Here is a 22,718-nt window from a genome sequence, read left to right as displayed (position 1 = left end):
TATTACAACTTGATACCAAAGTACCTGAAATCAGACTATTAATCAACTAAACACGCAGAATACAAGCAAACGAAGCTAACATTAGACAAAGCATTAAAAACAAACTGAATACTTCTACAAAGATAGAGACAAGGAACACGTGGGGTAGATAACGAGAGGTGACACAGGTGGAAACATTAATGACAAGGTGGTGCTAGGGTGGAGACAAGACAGCGACAAAAGATGATCACAAGCCATCAAACCAAACTGAACTGCTTGAATTTTTGCACCAGGAGTAAAGCAGCATAAAGTTATCCAAAAGCAGTGTGTAAGACTGGTGGAGGAGAACATGATGCCAAGATGCATAAAAAAAAACTGTGATTAAAAACCAGCAGGGTTATTCCACCAAATATTGATTTCTGAACTCTTAAAGCTTTATGAATATGAACTTGTTTTCTTTGCATTATTTGAGGTTTGAAAGCTCTGCATCTTTATTTTTTGTGTTTTTTCAGTCATTTCTCATTTTCTGCAAATAAATGCTCGAAATGACAATATTTTTATTTGGAATTTGAAACATATATATATATATATATATAGCAAAATCAGAGAAACAGATTCAGAAACTGAAGTGGTCTCTTAATATTTTCCAGAGCTGTATGGAGGACACAACACAAAAAATCATGTGACTGAAACCCTTGAATAGCTACATGCTAAATGAATTAGCGTCATAGTTCCAGGCTCCAGCAGTAAACTCTGGACATCATGGCCTGGTCAACTATATTTAGTGTTAAAGTAAACATTTGAACACTATTTTTTATTATTTTTTTTCATGCCATTGTTTTAAAATAATACAATTTACAATGTTTGTATGTTTTACGTAACCAGTATCAGATTTTAGGAGCTTACAGGGTACAAATATACACAAACAGACTCTCTCACGCATTCACAAACACTCGCATACACACAGATGCTTTACAGGCTTTGTCAGATTGACCCAGAGACGTGTTCTCTCTGCTTTGTTTAACAGTGAAAATCAAACCTCAGATCAGTGCAGTTTATTTATTGTCCCAAGAGCCTCCGAGCCGAGAGTCTGGGCTTGGCTTTAAACCAAGGTTAAAGATTGCGTGCCCTGAAAGCACTGAAAAAATGTCCAACATGGAAACAATTGTGTTCTGTTCTGTCAGATGTGTGTGGTGTGTTTGGTGTTTGGTGTGAGTGGATGTGGGTGTGTGAATGGGACAGAGACAGGGGGAGACGTGGAGTTAAAGATAAAATAACTTCTACAGAACAAGCAGTGGTGACTGTGGCTAAATAAAAAGCAAAATAAAAAATGATTAGGGTGCTGCAGAAGAAAATAACATTTGCTTAATGTTCTGTAAGTGTGTTTTTTTTCCTGTTTCATATCGGACTACAGGAAAGTGAAAGTTAAGATTTCCTTTCGACCCCTCGTATATAAGGTTGTGTATATATATATATGTATATATATATATGTATATATATATATATATATATATATATATACATATATATATATATGTATATATATATATATATATACACATATATATGTATATATATATATATATATATATATATATACATATGTATATATATATATATATATATACGTATATATATACGTATATATATATATATATACGTATATATATATATATATATATACGTATATATATATATATACGTATATATGTATACACTTATGATATATAAAATAAATCTAATTATAAAATACTTAATAAATAATATTTGTATAAATATTATATAAAATATTAATATAAGCTGTCCATATAAAAGAGATTACCCAGAATCCCGCGCTTTGTTTTTGTAACTGAAGCTGCGCAGTTTGAGCGCAGTGTTGATGTTGTTGGTCAGCACAGTGAACAGACATGGCGCTGTGTGGAGAAGAGCGGACCGCGGGGCTGGATATAACCGAAGATGAGCGCGGATAGATCTGCCTGCCGTCCTCCTGCAGCTCCCCGCGCCCGGTGCTCTTTACTGCGGGTTCCCCTCTGCCGGTCTCCCGCCTTACAGACCAGCGGGGAGCGGCGGTCTGAGCCCCCGGGGCCGAGCCGTTCAAATATAAACATCCGCCGAGCAGATCCGCCTGATCCCGCGCACCTCACCCCGCAGGCGGGTCAGCGCCTCAACTACAGCCGCTGCAGCCTGTAGAGCAGCTCCGACTGATAACCAGCGCCTGAACTACAGCCTGTAAAACAGCATTTACCGCTTAAACTGAGGAATTACTCACCTTACAGAGCAGCTGGAGCGAGGAGGAGAGCACTGACCATGTGAACTTTAAGATAAACTGCGAGAAATAGCTGGAAAAAAGGGGCAGAATTCAGTTTAATATAACTGTTAACGTTAACCAACTAGTTATTTAGCTTAGCTAAGCTAACCAGCTATCTAACTGAACTGAGCTAAGCTAAGCTAACTACCATAATATCTGCCCATGTTTGTTTTAGGCAGGGTGTAGGTTGTGGTTTCTTACTAATTCCTAAACATAAACCTAAATTGACAATACAATATATCATAATAAATCATCAATAAGAAGATATCCAGCTAACTAACTAACATTAACTAGTAAGCTAAGCTAGCTATCTATCTAACTGACTGAGCAGGTTGTAGGCTAACTGAGCTAAGCTAAGCTAACAAACTACCTTATTATCTGACCATGTTAGCAGGCTATGGTTGCTTCCATAATTGTGATATAATCTAGGTTAACTAACTGGTTCCCTCCTAAAGTTATCTAGCTAAACCTAAACCTGTACTGACAGTGAAAGCCATCTAGGTCAATAAGTCATCAATAAGGAGATCTCCAGATAGCTAACTAGCTACTTAACCTAGCTAAGCTAAGCTAATTAACTAACTTGAAATCTGACCATCTGGTTGCTTCCATAGTTTTGTTTTAAATCTAGGATAACTAACTAATTCCTAAATATAAGCCTGAACTGACTGTAAAAGCCATCAATAAGTCATCAATAAGGGGATATATCCAGCTAACTATTTAAACTAACTAGTTAGTTAAGCTAGTGAACTAGCTATCTAATTGAGCTAAGCTAAGCTAACTTACTAACTACTTTATTATCTGGCCATGTTTGGTTTTGTATTATAATCTAGGTCAACTAACTGATTCCCACCTAAAGTTATCTAACCTAAACATAAACCTACACCTAAACTGACAGTTAAAGCCATCAATATTAAAAAGTCACCATAATTGTGTTCTAATCTAGGTTAACTGACTAATTAACTGATTCTTAGCTAAAGCTATCTAGCTAAACATAAACCTAAATCTACACCTAATCTGACAGTTAAAGCCATCAATATCAATAAGTCTTTAAAAAGGAGATCTCCAGCTAAGTAATATGGGTCTGCTGCACTTCATCTTCAGCTCGCTTGGACAGTGCATTGACCTCATCTTCCTCCTCTTGGACCTGAATTTTGTGCTCGTCAACTCCGTCATCCGGCTCCTGGTGGCTGTAGTCACCTTCATCAGCAGCCTACCCATGCTCCTCACGAACTCACTAGTAGAGTGCATGAACCTCACGCTCGTCTGCCTCATCACGATGGTGGACGGTGTGACCGTGTTGACCCACAACATGATTGGGAGCTGGATGCAGCTGCTCGGTGGGGCACTGGAAAGCTGCAAGATGGTGGGGTACCTGTCGTCGCATCTGCTGCTGCGCACCAAGGAGCTCCTGCACCGCGGCCTTCTGTCGGGGCACAGTTTACTGCGACAGGCCTGCGAGGGCTGCGGCATCGTGTTCAGCCTGTTGCTGTACTTCATCAACACCATCGTCAACCTCCTGCTTATAGGAACGCAGAACCTGTACGGGCTGATGGCTAGCATGGTGGAGGCCGTGTCCAGCCCTTTGCAGAAAGCTCTCGAGCTGACGCTGACTGTGCTGACGTTCTTTTATAGCACAATAGTTGGGGCTTCGATCCTTTTGTGGACACCATGCAGACTGGCCTTGCAGTTCCTAGGCTCGCTTGGACACATCTTCGTCAGCGTCTTCTTGCTCAACTTCTACGGACTCCTGCTAATGCTGCTCATCATTGCGGTTACGACCGTTTACATGAGTCCTGAGCTTTTTCAGCGAGTGGTCCAGAGGGTAATCCACTATGTCAACACGGTTCCCACCCTTCAGAGACTTCAGAGGACCTTTCAACGCTTCTATCTTCTTGAGAGGAATCTCTGGCAGAGGTTGGCATGGCCCCGTAGTCGTCTCGGACGCTGGACTTTAGCTGAAAGGAGGCAAGACGATGAAGATGTGGGGCAAGGAGATGAGAACATTCTGCAAGACGATGCCAACCCTGAAGCTCCTCAAAATGCCATCATAATAGATGGTCAGGATGAAGCAGACGATGCTGATGATCCTTTACACCAAGGCCAGGTCTTACCCCAAGGGCCCGACCCTCCGCTTCCCAGCTCCAGCACTCACAGACCCCTGCAGAAGATGCCTTCAGAGGAAGGTCCTAAAGGAAGCTCGGCTGATAATCTCTTAACTCTACTCCAGGAGCAGGAGGAGAGGAAGAAGTGCGTGATCTGCCAGGACAGCACAAAGACCGTGGTGCTGCTGCCGTGCCGGCACCTGTGCTTGTGTCGGGACTGCACCAACATCTTGCTGCGCCAACCCATCTACCAGCACAACTGCCCGCTGTGCCGCCATATGATCCTGCAGACCATGGATGTGTATCTCTAAAAGACTCTACGATGAAACAGAAAAGAAAAGAACTTCTGCAGAGACTTGTTGATTGTTTGTTTGTTTGTTTAATCGATGGATTGATTGATTGATTAATTCTGCGAATCTCAGGTTTACAAACAAAGACATTGCTAATCACAATGATCCGTGCCACCTTTCAGCCAATTACTTAATTACACTGCAAAGGTCGCGGATCTCCTGTAAGTCTTTCGTCCATTCCACTGTGCTGAATCTTTTTGCTACTGTCACGTGTAAATACACATAGCCATAATGCCCTTTTTTACACTTGAGAGCTGTTTAAAGCTTAAGTCGAGGCTTGCTACTATGACAGTATCTTTCGTACTTTGTTTGTTCTTTTTGTATAATAGTTTAGCTTTTGTATGGACGTACTACACTAAATCTTTTATACCGCTGTGGTGATGTGAATGTAAGCTTTACATGGAGTAAAATAGTAAAATAACTGCAGAGACGGATACGCCACCTTTCAGAAAAGTTCAGAATCAACATTCGTAGCTCTCTGGGCATAAATTAATAAAAGTTATGCTTTTACCTCATGGATTAAAATGTTATATTAAAAAAAAAGCATCGCTTTTTCACTTTAGACATAAAGTCACATACAATACACAATATTTAAAGGCAAAGATATAATGATTAAAATGATTAACTGTACAATTGAGGGAAGGGGTGTGAAAATGTGAAAGTACACGGAGCTTTAAGGAGTCTTGAAATCCTAAAAGTAAAAATGTTTAACCAAATTTGATCGCAGAGCATCATGGCTTTTTTTTAGTTAATGCATACTCTAATATTACAGCTACTACTACTGCTTTTACTACGAATGAGACTAGAAGGCTGTGAAACATTATTATTTATTTAGATGGAGTAAAAATAACTGCATAGATAGATACGCCACCTTTCAAAAGTTCAGAATCGACTTTTACACTTTACGAATTAAATTATTACAAAAAGCATAGCTTTGTCACTTTACGTTGACAATGTAGTATTGTGTGTTGGTGTGGTGCAGTGGATAACACCACTGCCTGCCAGTAAGCTACCATGTGGGAGACTGGGGTTTAATTCCAGGTCTGGGTGACTGAATGCTGCGCTACACCAATAACACCAAGTCCATGGGCTAGACTCCTAACACTGGATTAGCCCTTTCTCTGTAATCGTAATAACCTTTTTTTTTTTAAGTCACTCTGGATAAGAATGTCAGATAAATGCCATAAATATAAAATGCAAATATATGTCTGAAGTGATAAAACTATGTTTTTTTTCCCCAATATTTTAGTCCATGCTAAAATTATAGAATGGTTAACTGTATAGCTGAAATTTAGGACAAAATTTAAATGCAGAGCTTTATGGCTTTTCAGTTAATACATACTCTACTACTAATACTACTTTTACTACTAATGTGACTAGGCCTTTTAGGACATTTACCCGTGATGTTCTTCACTTTTCTCAGACATTTCAGAATCATCTACTTCCCTTATTATAGTTCTAAGCACATCTAACACTTCTTAAGTCTTAGGTTCGTTTACAGATTTTCAGTTTCAATCCAGAAACGCCCTGGTTCCCTCTAAATAAGCACAGAACTAACATAATGTCATGCAAACAATTTAAACATATAGAATATATAATATATGCAACCAAATGGTGTTTGCACTGATCAGCCTTAACATTAAACCATCTTTCTAACATTGTGAAGGAAAGACTATACTGACACCAGCTCTGAACCATCAAGGCCTGGTCTTTACAAGCCATAGCCATCATAATTAACCTTTTTAATAGCTTGTATTATTATTATTATTATTATTATTATAGTAGCTCTTCTTTGTGATTGTAAAAAAAATGCTAGATTTTGCTCTCTCCATTTGTGCATCACTTGTTTCAGTTATAGATATCAATAATTAAGTTTTATTAGTAGATGATTATACTTCCTAGTAAAAACATGATATATAAATTAAATTCTGACTAGTACAAATACCTGGGTACCTAGAAATTGGGTTAGGATCTGTGCCTCTGTCATTTTACGCTAAAGGATTTTCCATAATAATCTGAATATATTCATATACAACTCTGGAAAAAAAAAATAAGAGAGCACTTAAAAATGATGAGTTTCTTTCAATTTAGCCAATTAAAAACCTCTGGAATATAATCAAGAGGAAGATGGATGATCACAAACCATCAAACCACCAAACTGAACTGCTTGAATTTTTGCACCAGGAGTAAAGCAGCATAAAGTTATCCAAAAGCAGTGTGTAAGACTGGTGGAGGAGAACATGATGCTAAGATGCATGAAAAAAACTCTTAAAACTTTATGAATATGAACTTGTTTTCTTTGCATTATTTGAGGTCTGAAAGCTTTTATTTTTAGCCATTTCTCATTTTCTGTAAATAAATGCTCTAAATGAGAATATTTTTATTTGTAATTTGGGAGAAATGTTGTCTGTAGTTTATAGAATAAAACAACAATGTTCATTTTACTCAAACATAAACCTATAAATAGCAAAATCAGAGAAACTGATTCAGAAATGGCTCCTGTCAGAGATGCTATAAACAGTTGATTATTAGCTTTTCTGAATGGTGGCGTATCTTTTCATTGCATCTGTTCATTGCAATCCAAAATGTAGAATGCACTATATTATAATACGGTGTCCTAGCAGTGAGCCGTGATTGGGCACATACTGTACTCTGTGTGTGATGCAATACTCTAGCCTTACAATGTGAGCGATAAATACAGCCCAACAGATTCCTGGGAACATTTTGTTGTATTGTTTTTTGGATTTTATGGATTTCGGCTTAGCGTCTGACTTCTTTTTAGTTTTTTTTTTTTTGTTTGTTTTTTATTTGCTTTGCTGGCCTTAATTCTTTCCATCTTTTAATGCACATGTGGTCCTATTTCTTCTATTAAGCATTTTAGCGTCTCATGTTGAAAAGCTATTTTCATATTGTTGATCTGCTTTAGACCCAGCAGTGATGTTTCTGATTTTGTGCCCACACGTAAATGGTATTATTGATCGACGCTCCTTGAAATCCAAACATTAGGCCTGAGTTCTACACTTTTTATGAGCTGATGTCTCCTGATTCAATTTTGAGTAATGGGAAATAGGAATCCAAAGCCCAGATGGCACCATGGGAAGCCTTTTACCAGGCACTCAGGATGTTTAAATGATCTTTTTTCTGTGCTGTGTACATTTTTTTAATTTATTTTGTTTTTTTTTGTCAGCCAACACTAAAAATTAAAACACTGTTAGTTTAAAATTAATAATAGGTATAATAATTTGATCTAATAATTGTACATTGAGTGACTTAACATGCACTTCATAATTCAATTATGAATATGATAAGAGAGAGAATAAGAGAGTATTTAAAAATTATGAGTTTCTTTGATTTTATCAAATTATAAACCTCTGGAATATAATCAAGAGGAAGATGGATGATCACAAACCATCAAACCACCAAACTGAACTGCTTGAATTTTTACACCAGGAGTAAAGCAGCATAAAGTTATCCAAAAGCAGTGTGTAAGACTGGTGGAGGAGAACATGATGCCAAGATGCATGAAAACTGTGATTAAAAACCAACCAGGATTATTCCACCAAATATTGATTATTTCTGAACTCTTAAAACTTTATGAATATGAACTTGTTTTCTTTGCATTATTTGAGGTCTGAAAGTTCTGCATCTTTTTTTGTTATTTCAGTCATTTCTCATTTTCTGTAAATAAATGCTCTAAATGAGAATATTTTTATTTGTAATTTGGGAGAAATGTTGTCTGTAGTTTATAGAATAAAACAACAATGTTCATTTTACTCAAACATAAACCTATAAATAGCAAAATCAGAGAAACTGATTCAGAAACTGAAGTGCTCTCTTCATTTTTTCCGCAATAATTGAATAATGAAGTGCATGTAAACACACTCAGTGATGATTAACTCTCCCTCTCATTAAAATCCTTCATAATATACATTAGCATTTACAATTACAAAAACATTTAAAATAAAAAAATAAATGCTTTTGCAAACCAGTGCCAAAATGAATACTGAATGAAACCAATGAAGCACAGAATCCTGGTCTGTATGTGAGCAGTGCAGTTTACATTCGCTTCAGCTGATGATGATTTTATACTAAAGAATAATTGCTTATTCACTGCATTATGTTGTAGTGTTTTTGGATGGTTAGAATATTTTGCCAAATGCTGCTGACTGCCAGATCTGTGGTCTGTCTTTAGCTAATATGGTATATTTGAGTGTTTTAATACAAGATGATTTCCTCCCAGTTATTATTTTATTTTAATTTTGGTATATGTGATATGTGTGCTTCTTGTCTGAAGATCATATAGATGGATGCTGATTTTTATTTTTGGTGGTTGTTGTGATTAATTGTCTGTATATTTACAGGCCAGCACTGAAAACTGAAAAAGTTTAACCATTCTTTAGAAAGAATCTTAATAAAATGATAAATGTGGCTGCCTGAATCATGTAATATTGACTTTGGTATGTTTTCTATTCTTAGTACATTGCATTTCAGGAGGTTCTGGGGTAAATTTCTTTTTTCTTTTATGGGGTTTTATCCTCTGTGATTTTATTCCTGTCCAGAACAACCATGTACCTGTAATTTTCTCAGACGTCCTCTGAGAAAATTACAGGCTGAATTATCTAATGTTTTTCGCCTCACCTCATTAATATTTTGTGATTAATGTACTAATAAGTTTCTCTGTGCACAGTTAATTCAAAAACTTTTTTCTTTTATCTTCTGAAGCTGTAAAACAGGTCTACAGATGTGGACTTTGGATCCAGTTTTCAATCCTGGACTTTGTGATGCTTGGTAGGTGTGGCACTCTGTGGCTAATCAGTGTCCTTAACTTTCAGCAAGAACAAAATCCAGGACTGGAAACTGGATTCAAAGTCTGGATTTGATGCACTGGGCTGTAAAAGATTAATATAAAAGCAGTAATCTTTTTGAACCCTTAAAGAATATTAATTAATTGTGTGCCGTACCAGTCGAATGTTTGGAGACACCTTATATAAAACGTTTTTTTGTCATTATTTAAAAATGTTTAGCGTCATTCTGCAATTCAAACTATTAAGAAAAACATATTGAATTATTTAATGAACAAAAAAGGTGTTAAGCAAACCAGAATATTTTATATTTTGGATTCGTTAAAATTGGCACCGCTTAAAAGATCAGATTTATGAGGTAGAGTCTCCTGGAATTCAGTCACCTGCTTTCAGTTAACAGCTGTGCTGAACTCATCAAGAGTTAATTACTTGAATTTCGTCTCTTAATTTGAGTGTTTGAGTGGATGAATCCGATTCCAGGTTATGTTAAGTCAGAGAGAGAGAGAGAGCGCGCTCAGTCAGAATCTTAACTCCTTCGTTTCTTTGATTTTACTATGAGTGAATGAGCTACTGAGCTCTGAGTTTCCTCTTCTGAAGTCCCCGTTGCTCCACCAGCCGCTCACGTTCAGTTAAACTGAGCCGGATCCTCTTTTAGAGGCTGTACGTGTGACGTAAGTACGTAAAGTTTCCCAAAACCCTTTTAGAATGAATATATTAGGATTAGCAGGGATGGTGGTTCAGCACACTGCTACCATCAAACATGCTTCTGCTTTCAGTTTAGAAACTAAATACTACAGACTGCCACTTTTAAGTTACTACATGATTCCTTATGTGTTCCTTCAGCAGTAGTCTGCATGAATGTGAGTAGAACATTTGACCTACATGTAATATCCTGTGTTAAGAAAAAGCAAAGTGTGGGTGTGGGAGCAGAGGATTATGGGGAAGGAATGGAGGCCACTTCCTTCAGGAGCAGATTCGTCTTTAGAGAAATGTGCGTCTCTTTGTATGAAGCTGATCTGATGGTACAGCTGAGTCAGACTGGCTCTGAGGCAACGTTTACATTTCCAGACTGAAGAGACTCAAATCAGATTTTTTCTGTGCCTCCTCTGATACATGTGAAGTCAGACTCCGCCTCTTTTTGAGCTGCTGCTGATGCTGTAGCATTTCCGAGTAGCATCACAGCGCTAACGCTCGGAGGAAAGCGCAGCGACTCGGTTCTGATACATCAGCTCACAGATGCAGCCTTGTGCTGATCCACATCACCCTAGGAGTGATGAAGGGAAAGAAAAGAGCGCCATCTACTGTACTGTACCCACCCAGAGAGAGCAAGGACAACTGTTTGTGCTCTCTCGGGGCTCTGGCAAACTGCATGATAGGGATTCAAAACAGCGATCTCCCAATCATAGTGGCAGCGCTTTAGACTGATAAATGAGCCAATATATGACATAAACATTATTACATTGGAGCAGACGTTAGCTTCTTATTATTTTTGTTCCACCTTAAATGATGCAGAGCTACATTCCAGTGCTAGTTCATGTTCTATGTCTGTCTATATATCTGTTTATCTCTGTCTGTCTATCTGACTGTCTTTGTTTGTCTATCTATCTATCTATGTCTGTCTGTCTATCTATCTATGTCTGTCTGTCTGTCTTTGTTTGTCTATCTATCTATGCATGTCTGTCTCTCTCTGTCTTTCTATGTCTATATGTCTGTCTATCTCTATATGTCTGTCCGTCCATCCATCTGTCTTTCTGTCTGCATCTATGCCTGTCTCTATGCCTGTCTATCTATCTGATTGTCTGTCTTTGTTTATCTATCTATCTATCTATCTATCTATCTATCTATCTATCTAATGAGCCAATATATGAAATAAACATTATTTAACCATTTTTATATCCCAACTCCTATGTCTGAATGTTCCTGTTAAATAAAAAGTAAACTGCTATTTTTAAAAGGATGTAATTGCTTTTTTTTTTATATATTTTATGATATCAAACCCATTACACGTGCCTTGCCTTACCTAAGAGACTTAGAGAATCCATAAAATCACAATAACTAGCTGCTATCATCGTTAACTCCACCATTGGCACCAAAAACTAAAGAAACAACAAAACATCCTACATTGGAGGCAGACGTTAACTTCTTATTATTTTTGTTCCACCTTAAATGATGTGGTGGAAGGTGGAACAAAAATAATAAGAAGCTCACATCTCATTAATAAGAAGCTAAAATTATTTTAAGGCCATTTTATTCCATTGAATTACTGATAATATAGAAACATAATGCAATTATATCCTTTAAAAAAGAAACTACATTTTTAATTAGCAAGAAAAATGGTTAAAACCTAGAAAATATAAAAATTGTCTGAAGACAAGAATTTCTCTGTTAATATTAATGCTTGCAGTTTGGCCTGTCATGATACAAGATACATTATCGGCCTATTGTTCAATATATGGACAATATATTATGTTTTTCTTAGCACATTAACTTAAATGTCAATATATGAAGTAAAGCATTATGTTTTTATATTATTGTTACATCAGTGCCATAAAATTCTCTTAAAATCATAGGAATAGTATAATAAGACAAAATATAGTCCACGTAAAAATATATATTGTAACAGGCCAATCTGCAGTATCATTATAATAAAGGAAAAGCCGGCACACGTTGGATAAACTGAGCTGTGGTTCTCCAGCTGTGGTGGGCGTGAGTCACTGGGAACAATAGACTGTTAATAATAAGTGTCTGAACTCAGGAAGAAAGCGTGCTCTTAATCCTGAGAAAGGAAAGGCTTCCTGTTTGTAAAGGGGAAACTGTAAGAATGGGATGAAGAGGAGCAGGATCTTAAAGTCAGGAATATGGTAGCAGATGATCCTAAATATTTATTACACTGCATCACTTTTATTCATTCCAGAGTGTAGCACTGGGAACACTGGGCGCAGGACAGGTACAGTTATATAGAATAAACAGAAAGTCTCACATATCATATCATTATTAATATTCTATCTTTTTCTTCTTTTGTAACTTCTGTGTATTTATATCTGCTACTGGGTGTTTAAAATTCACTCTGGGATCAATAAAGTATCTATCTATCTATCTATCTATCTATGCGTGTCTGTCTCTCTCTGTCTTTCTATGTCTATATGTCTGTCTATCTCTATCTGTCTGTTCGTCCATCCATCTGTCCTTCTGTCTGCGTCTGTGCCTGTCTCTATGCTTGTCTATCTATCTGATTGTCTGTCTTTGTTTGTCTATCTATCTATCTGTCTGTCTGTCTGTCTGTCTGTCTGTCTATATATCTGTCTCTCTCTGTCTTTCTATGTCTATATGTCTATCTTTATCTGTCTGTCCGTCCATCCATCTGTCCTTTTGTCTGCGTCTATGACTGTCTGTCTTTCTTTGTCTATCTATCTATCTATCTATCTATCTATCTATCTATCTATCTATCTATCTATCTATCTATCTATCTATCTATCTATGTGTGTCTGTCTCTCTCTGTCTATACGTCTGTCTATCTCTATCTGTCTGTTCGTCCATCCATCTGTCCTTCTGTCTGCATCAATGACTGTCTGTCTTTCTTTGTCTATCTATCTATCTATCTATCTATCTATCTATCTATCTATCTATCTATCTATCTATGCGTGTCTGTCTCTCTCTGTCTTTCTATATTTATATGTCTTTCTATCTATCTATCTATCTATCTATCTATCTATCTATCTATCTATCTATGCGTGTCTGTCTCTCTCTGTCTTTCTATGTCTATATGTCTGTCTATCTCTATCTGTCTGTTCGTCCATCCATCTGTCCTTCTGTCTGCGTCTGTGCCTGTCTCTATGCTTGTCTATCTATCTGATTGTCTGTCTTTGTTTGTCTATCTATCTATCTATCTATCTATCTATCTATCTATCTATCTATCTATCTGTCTGTCTGTCTATATATCTGTCTTTCTATGTCTATATGTCTATCTTTATCTGTCTGTCCGTCCATCCATCTGTCCTTCTGTCTGCGTCTATCTATCTATCTATCTATCTATCTATCTATCTATCTATCTATCTATCTATCTATCTATCTATCTATGCGTGTCTGTCTCTCTCTGTCTTTCTATATCTATATGTCTGTCTATCTCTATCTGTCTGTCCGCCCATCCATCTTTCCTTCTGTCTGCGTCTATGCCTGTCTGTCTGTTTCTCTAATCTGACTGTCTGTCTTTGTTTGTCTATCTATCTATCTATCTATCTATCTATCTATCTATCTAGTTTTATTACGACTCAGTGGAACCATTTTTCATTTACATTTAATTTAGTTGTTTTTGGTTAATTTATAAGATTAAGGTTTTCCATCATAGAGAAAATTTACCCAGATAAAGATGAAGTTCAGTACTCAGATGGCTCGTTAAGTCATGTGTAACCTCATTCAGTTTCATCCAGATTGAAACACAAGAACTGGACATTATTATTCACTTTTAATATCTACACTCTGCAGAAATGTTTAGTGTAAGTGTTTTACTGGACTTGTTTTTTGTCTTTAGATAATGAGGTGCATATTTGAGGAATGACTGTATGGAATGTAGAAGCAGCAGCATTTCCAGCTCCACATGTATCCAGCAGCCCTGAGGGACGTGGTGACGTGTACCTGATTAGGAGTGTGGAGTTAAAAACCACTATAAAATGTTAAGAGTGGCGCCACCTGCACTCAAATTAACCCAACAGCCAGACGATCATACAGTCAAACATTTACCCTTTACAGTTTAGTATTAATATATCAATGTTATGATGTGTTACCATACAATGAGGGAAATAATGATTTGATCCCTTGCTAATTTTGTAAGTTTGTCCACTGATAAAGACATAAACAGTGTATAAATTTTAAAGTAAGATATAAAATATCAAAAATAAAATCAAGACTTCACTTGGTGGCAAAACCCTTGTTGGGAAGCACACCAGTCAGTAGTTTTTGTAGTTGATGATGAGGTTTGTGCAGATGTCTTCTCCAGCTCCCTCCATAGGTTGCTTCATTTTGGGCCACTCCTTTTTTGCCTTGTATGTTTTGGGTCATTGTCATGCTGGAAGACCCAGCCCCAAACCATTTTTAATGTCCTGGCAGAGGGAAGGATGTTGTCCCTCAGGATTTTACTGTATATGGCTCCATCCATTCTCCCATTGATGCGGTGAGGATTAATTGATTAATTGAGTCTGTGGACACGACTGTTTTATACAGGTGATATGAATTTAGGACAGGTGTCTTTAATGCAGGTGACGAGTTGATTAGGAGTGCGTAACTGGTCTGTAGAAGCCAGAACTCTTAATAGTTGTTAGGGAATCAAATACGTATTTCTCTTTGCAAAATGCAAATAAATTTATATAATTTATACAATGTGATTTTCTGGATTTTGTTTTTGATATTCTGTCCCTCACTGTTAAAATTAACTTCCCCTTAAATAATCAAATAATTATTTCTTTAATTTCTGAAAAAAAAATGAGTCCATTTTTTCTTTTTGTTTTCATTTTACTCAAACATATACCTATATATATATATATATATATATATATATATATATATTAGTGGCAGTAAAATAAATGCACATTGATTTGTTGAGCCTTCGGTTAAGTTTTATTACAGATAAGCAGTTCTTCTCTGTGAGAGGACACTGTATAAGTGATGAAATGATGCCCTCTGCTGGTACTTTAGTACACAAAAATTTTACAACTCTATAAATTTAAACACATACTGTATTGTATGTACAGAATGTCCACATACTGTATAATAAAACCCTATGCTTTAAAACTCAGCCAGATCTATATACCTATATAGCCTATATAAAAAAATCTATAGCAGAAAAAAGCAGTTTAATATGTAATAGGCCTTTAAAACTGAGTGATAAACAGAGTGCAGTGTGTTTATTTGATGAGGAGAGGAGGAGTTGAGGGGCTGGAATGTGTTTCTCTGCTTCCTCTAGTGTCCAAACAAACAGAAAGACCAGATTTCAGTCCACAGCTCAGGATTTTCTGTTTTATATATGACACATATTATATGAGCTATGTGAGCTATTCATACTCACCCAACAAACACAAGCCAGCTCCCTCTGCTTTACACAGCTTTTACTACAAACGCAATCTCACAACTATTCCCATAAAACAAGCAGCCAATTAAAGAAAGAGTAAAGTTCAGTAGCTCTCACTCAGCATTTTCTACTGCTGAGCATCAGAAGCAGGAGACATTCTGCACAGTATAGACATGTTTTTTTACTATGTTTAATAGGCTACACAAAGTTTTTGTGTTGTGGTTCAGATCTGTTTTTTTCATTGCTGTGTGAATGTGCCAAATCTGATTTTTTTCAAATCAGATTTGAGTCACTTCCATATGTGGTCCTAAATCGGATATGTATGTGATCCACGGACATGCGAAATCAATGTTTTTAAGCTGAACGGCATAAAGTTATCCAAAAGCAGTGTGTAAGACTGGTGGAGGAGATTAAAAATCTGGTGGAGGAGATTAAAAACCAGGGTTATTTCACCAAATATTGATTTCTGAACTCTTAAAACTTTATGAACATGAACTTGTCCGTAGTTTATAGAATAAAACAACAATGTTCATTTTACTCAAACATAAACCTATAAATAGTAAAATCAGAGAAACTGATTCAGAAACTGAAGTGCTCTCTTCATTTTTTCCAGATCTGTATATATTATATAGATATATGATATCTTTAACCCAGAAAACCCATACCCATGTGAGACCAGTAGGGGTAGTTGGTAACCAGAAATATGTTGGTTTAGTGAAAAGAGTATCAGGTTTTTAATGACAGGGCTGTGGGTTTAATACCTGACATTTCAGTTCAATTTGATTCAATTTCATGCTATTAAATGCAAGGCCTTTAGTCCTTGGGCAAGACTCCTAACAATACATTGATCCAACTCTGTAACAGGAATAACCTTGTAATCACTTTGGATAAGAGTGTCAGTTAAATGCCGTAAAATGTAGATATAAAATGTAAAAATGTAATAATGCATAATAAACACACCCTTATAATCCATACCTGTCAAGTTTTGGACTTAAAAATAAGGGATTTTTTCCGCCGCCCCAACAGCCCAACCGAGGGCTAAAAATTAATATATATATATATATATATATATATATATATATATATATATATATATATATATATTTTTTTTTTTTTTTTTTTTTTTTATATATTTTTATATAAATTGAAGGGTGCACAAATTTACAAAAAGGACATGGATCAGATATATTCCATAAGTAAATAATAGTCCTAAGGGGACTACACAATTAATAATCTTTCATTAATACTTCTTTCTATCGTTCAGTCCACTCCTGATCAGTTCAGTTAATTTCAGCCCTCTCCACATTTTCTCTCTCTCCAGCTCAACCATCTCTTCTACCCCTTCTAAATAATACATTACATTACATTATAATACATTACCACAATACTTGAGATTTAAACAAATTCTAACAAACCCTAAAACTAGCCCTGAACTAATAGAGTTTGGAAATTATAGGTTTTGGCTGATCAGGCACATAAGGGCAGGGCATTATATATATGTAGATTTTTCTCAAACCCTGAATATCTATCTAGCTAATTCTAAAGTTAAGCTAACTGAGTCACAAGCTGGATTTTATTAAACACACAGTGGGTTTAATTTATGTTTTGATTCAGAGAAGAGTCTTTTTAAACCAGCTATCAGAAACAATCTCATCACAGTTTACATGGTTAATTACCTTTCTTTTAGAAAAATCTCCGTATATCCAGATTAGTTTTAACGACAGCTGCTCCGACTAGCTGCCTGAACTCACAGCGAGGGGAGGGGCGGGGCTTCCCCCACACTAAACTGCGCTCCGCAAAACCAGCAAGCTGATTGGCTGTTTCTGCTGAAAGGCGGGACTTTCTCTTTGAACCGGCAACACGATTGGTTAAGAGACACACAGTGAATTGTCGCCTGTGGCCTATATTTTTTTATTTAGTATAATACGGGAAATTTACGGGAAAATACTAATACGGGAGGACGGCGGGAAAGAGGAGTAAAATACGGTAGTTTCCCGGCCAAAACGGGAGACTTGACAGGTATGTTATAATCTTTATTAATAAAATACAAAAGAAATAATTTTGCTCTAACTCCCTAATTCCTCATTCAGTGTGGAAAACTCGTGTCTGAGAGGAATAGCCGTGTACAGATGTAGAGATCAGAAAGTGATGATGTTGGATATTTGAGTTATAGAGCGTTCTCAGACGCTGTTATGTCTGCTGCAGCTGATCAGCCTCATTCTCCCGGGGTGGATCATTCAGCGTTCATGACCTCATGGAAACCAGCGAGCGTCTCAGAGGGACGGGCGAGTCTCACTCAGTCCTCACGACTTTCAGCAAGAAAATAACAGAGTTCAGAACAACATTCAGCACACGTCTCTCCCAATAACACAGAGAAAAGAGAGAGAGAGAATAACAGAGAGAAAACAGAGAGAGAGAATAACAGAGAGAAAAACAGAGAGAGAGAGAGAATAACACAGAGAAAAGAGAGAGAGAGAGAATAACAGAGAGAAAACAGAGAGAGAGAGAATAACAGAGAGAAAAACAGAGAGAGAGAGAGAATAACACAGAGAAAAGAGAGAGAGAGAGAATAACAGAGAGAAAACAGAGAGAGAGAGAGAATAACAGAGAGAAAAGAGAGAGAGAGAGAATAACAGAGAGAAAAACAGAGAGAGAGAGAGAATAACAGAGAGAAAAACAGAGAGAGAGAGAGAGAATAACACAGAGAAAAGAGAGAGAGAGAGAATAACAGAGAGAAAACAGAGAGAGAGAGAGAATAACAGAGAGAAAAACAGAGAGAGAGAGAATAACAGAGAGAAAAGAGAGAGAGAGAATAACAGAGAGAAAAACAGAGAGAGAGAGAATAACAGAGAGAAAAACAGAGAGAGAGAGAGAGAATAACAGAGAGAAAAGAGAGAGAGAGAATAACAGAGAGAAAAACAGAGAGAGAGAGAATAACAGAGAGAAAAACAGAGAGAGAGAGAATAACAGAGAGAAAAACAGAGAGAGAGAGAGAATAACAGAGAGAAAAGAGAGAGAGAGAGAATAACAGAGAGAAAACAGAGAGAGAGAATAACAGAGAGAAAAACAGAGAGAGAGAGAATAACAGAGAGAAAAACAGAGAGAGAGAGAGAGAATAACAGAGAGAAAACAGAGGAATAGCCCACAGAAAGAGAGAGAGACATCAGGAGAGAAATAATACGTATGCATTGGAAAGAGGAAGAAGAAGACAATAGAATGAGAGAGACATTAGAGAGAGACAGAAAGACAGAAACATTAGACAGAGAGAGAGAGACAGAAAAGAGAGACATTAGAGAGAGACCTAGAGGAAGAAGGAGACAGAGACAGAAAGAGAGAAACATTATAGAAAGAGACAGAAAGAGAGAGACATTAGAGGAAGAAGGGGATTGAGACAGAAAGAGAGAGACATTAGAGAGAGAGAGAGAGAGAGAGAGAGAGAGAGAGAGAGAAACATTAGAGAGAGAGAGACAGAAAAGAGAGACATTAGAGAGAGAGACCTAGAGGAGAAGGAGACAGAGACAGAAAGAGAGAAACATTAGAGGAAGAAGGGGATAGAGACAGAAAAGAGAGACATTAGAAAGAGACAGAAATAGAGATTAGAGAGAGAGACCTAGAGGAAGAAGGAAAGAGAGACATTAGAGAGAAAGACAGAAAGAGACATTAGATAGAGAGAGACCTAGAGGAGAAGGGAGATAGAGACAGAAAAGAGAGACATTAGAGAGAGAGACCTAGAGGAGAAGGGAGATAGAGACAGAAAAGAGAGACCTAGAGGAAGAAGGAGACAGAGACAGAAAGAGACATTAGAGAGAGAGAGACCTAGAGGAAGAAGGAGACAGAGACAGAAAGAGAGACATTAAAGAGAGAGAGAGAAGTAGAGATTAGAGAGAAACCTAGAGGAAGAAGGAGTGAGAGACATTAGAGAGAAAGACAGAAAGAGACATTAGATAGAGAGGGACCTAAAGGAAGAAGGGCATAGAGACAGAAAGAGAGAGACAGTAGAGAGAGACAGAAATAGAGAGACATTCAAAAGAGAGACCTAGAGAAAGAAGGAGATTAGAGAGAGAGACAGAAAGAGAGAGACATTAGAGAGAGAGACAGAAAGAGAGAGACATTAGAGAGAGAGACAGAAAGAGAGACATTAAAGAGAGAGAGAGAGACCTAGAAGAAGAAGGATATAGAGACAGAAAAAGAGAGACATTAGAGGAAAATGGAGAAAAAGTGAGATGATGGAGAAAGAGAGAGAAAGTAAAGGACAGAGAGAGAGGGGGGGATATTGTAGGAGTGAAAGGGAATAAGAGAGAGAAAGTCATAGATGAAGGGAAGAGGAAAAGACAGAAAGATGGAGCAGAGGGAGAGACATTTGAGAGACAAACAAAAAGGAGGACAAAGGGAGAGACATTTAACAAAGGGACATTTCATAGAGAAAGAGAGAGGTAGATGGAGAGAAGGACAGAAAGAGAGGGGAGACATTGAAGGAGAAAAAGGGGATGAGAGAGAGAAAGACGGAGCAGAATGAGACAGAAAGAAAGACAAAAAGAGAGGCATTCAATATAGAAAGAGGGATAGAGAGAGATGGATAGAGAGAGATCAGTATTCCAGGTGTCCTGGCGGAGGAGTGTAAGTAGCAGTGCTGAGGTAAATGCAGTGCAGTAATGGTGTTTTGAATATGGTGAAGTCGTTAGGACAGGGGACGTCTGGGACTTGGCATAAATGAGTCTCCATTCGCTAATCATGGTTTGGGCTCAAAACAAGAGAAACACGGCGCTAGCTTTAAAGTGGCAGAAGATCCCTCTAAATATATATTTAATACACTTCATATTTCACATTCATAAACCAATCCAAACTCTCTGCAGTAAATATATTTTTATGGATCATTCCGCCGAATGAGGGTCATTTGCTTGTTGTAACTCTTCCAAATTAAACATAGTTTTTATGTTTCTTCACCTCTAAATCTAATAACACATATATTTAACTATTCAAAACATGTACTGGTCAAACTCAGGCAGATTTACTTCATTTTTTACAAGATTTTTAATCCGAAGATTTTTACATTTTTCTCAGTCCTGTTACCAAAACTCATGTGACATTTAATCTCCAAAGAAAGTCTTTATTTTAAAGACTGCATGTTCAAATAATTGATGAAAAATTTATGACAAAACAATAATTCCTGTTACTGGCACTCATTCCTGTTACTGATGTTTTGAGTAACAGGATTAAAAGTTCATTTTTAGCATAGAATTAGCGAAAACATGAAAAATAGCTAAAAGGCGGCTATGCTAATAGCGTGAGGACACTAAGCACATTCTAGGGATTTTCCCCAATTTTTTTATTTTAAAAATAAGCAAATAACTAAACAAATATCTAAAAATCATTTAGGTAACAGGACTAAGTGAAAACCCAGGGACATAACTAAAACGTGTATTTTAAAATATATATATTTTTAAAGCACAGATGGGATTTGGAGTCATATAACAATGCAAAATTATGCAAAAAAATCTCTAAAGTAGTTAGAGATAGAGAGTGGGGACAGGTAACCAAAGTTATTTCTATTAATGTTTTTAATAACATATTTTATTTTTACAATTAGTTTAATGTACAAGACACTATGCATACTAGTAAAATGTATTTTAAAGTTATTGTGTTCACATTTATACATGTAATTTCCTGGGGACAGAAATAGCACAGATTTGGGGGTATATATACAGGGGTTGGAGAATGAAACTGAAACACCTGTCATCATTTTAGTGTGGGATTTTAGGTTTCATGTCTAAATTGGAGCAGCCTGGTGTTCAATCTTCATTAATTGCACATTGCACCAGTAAGAGCAGAGTGTGAAGGTTCAATTAGCAGGGTAAGAGCACAGTTCTGCTCTAAATATTACAATGCACACAACATTATGGGAGACATACCAGAGTTCAAAAGAGGACAAATTGTTGGTGCACGTCTTGCTGGAGCATCTGTGACCAAGACAGCAAGTCTTTGTGATGCATCAAGAGCCACGGTATCCAGGGTAATGTCAGCATACCAACAAGAAGCACCAACCACATCCAACAGGATTAACTGTGGACGCTGTAAGAGGAAGCTGTCTGAAAGGGATGTTCGGGTGCTAACCCGGATTGTATCCTAAAAACATAAAACCACAGCTGATCAAATCATACATATTACAGTCTTGATTTATAGCCAGTAATAAAATACAGTCGGCAGAAGTTTGGTGATCACTTTATTCAAGTCATATCATGTATTATGTGCTCTGATATTGCTGATATTGTTGCTGCTGCTTCACAAAGTTAGAAATAGAAAACCAATGTCTCCAGTAATAGTTATACAGTAAAAGCTGCTGGTCTTCTGTGTGCTAGTAGTGCTGGTAATGGCATTAAGTCAGGGGTATAAAATCATATCCATAAACGTCTGATGCTTGCTGCAGTTTTTTTCACTTTTCCTTAAAAACCATCATTACACCTTTAGTTATTATGCTCTGTTTCTCAGGTTAGCATGCTACCTGGCTAACTCTGTGAAGAGCGGGCAGGAATGTGAGACTGGACGTATCCAGAGTCCAGTGAATTGTGATTATTGTGACTAAAGACATGAATTAAAGGAGAACTCTGGTGTAAAATGTACATTTGTTGAAGTAAAACATGCTAAAAAGTTCTTATCTTTGATGAATAGCACACCTCCGTTCTCCCACAGCGTTCAGAGATCCAGAAATTTTAACAGTTTATCCAACAAACACCCTTCAGACTGGGAGATACGGGGCATAATTTACCCTGATAAATCACTTTTTACACCATTATCCAGCTCAAAGTAGCTCCACACCTCCTTACTAGAATCCGAGAGGAGAGCCCTGACATTTAAAAAGAGGCATTAATAACTTAAAAAGTGCAGAAGAAGCTTATTAAAAAACACTGTTTACAACCTATAACACTACTAGCTTCAGCTCCGAGCGCCGCCATCACTGTACTGATAATTACATTACATTACATTACATTACATTTGGCAGACGCTTTTGTCCAAAGCGACTTACGATAGTCAAGTGATAATGACATAGACGTATATATACATAGACTCTGCATAGCCTACCTATGGTGCCGGCTGCTCCGCTATGCGGAATCTATATAT

The 22,718-nt window shown here is 37.0% G+C and overlaps 2 protein-coding genes across 2 annotated transcripts in view; both read left to right on the top strand.

Moving 5' to 3' along the window:
• grik4 (glutamate receptor, ionotropic, kainate 4) overlaps window positions 1-22,718 on the top strand; it is a 1,128,391-nt gene that overhangs the window by 1,041,283 nt on the left and 64,390 nt on the right. The gene's annotated exons all lie outside the window — the stretch shown is intronic.
• Window positions 1,840-9,185, top strand: rnf26 (ring finger protein 26). The gene has a single exon (XM_007258871.4). It carries the CDS (start codon window positions 3,363-3,365, stop codon window positions 4,698-4,700), a length of 1,338 nt encoding a protein of 445 aa, XP_007258933.3. The 5' UTR covers window positions 1,840-3,362; the 3' UTR covers window positions 4,701-9,185.

This window comes from Astyanax mexicanus, chromosome 18 (genome assembly GCF_023375975.1).
Source record: "Astyanax mexicanus isolate ESR-SI-001 chromosome 18, AstMex3_surface, whole genome shotgun sequence".
NCBI lineage: Eukaryota > Metazoa > Chordata > Actinopteri > Characiformes > Acestrorhamphidae > Astyanax > Astyanax mexicanus.
This window is presented reverse-complemented; position numbering and strand designations above follow the sequence as displayed.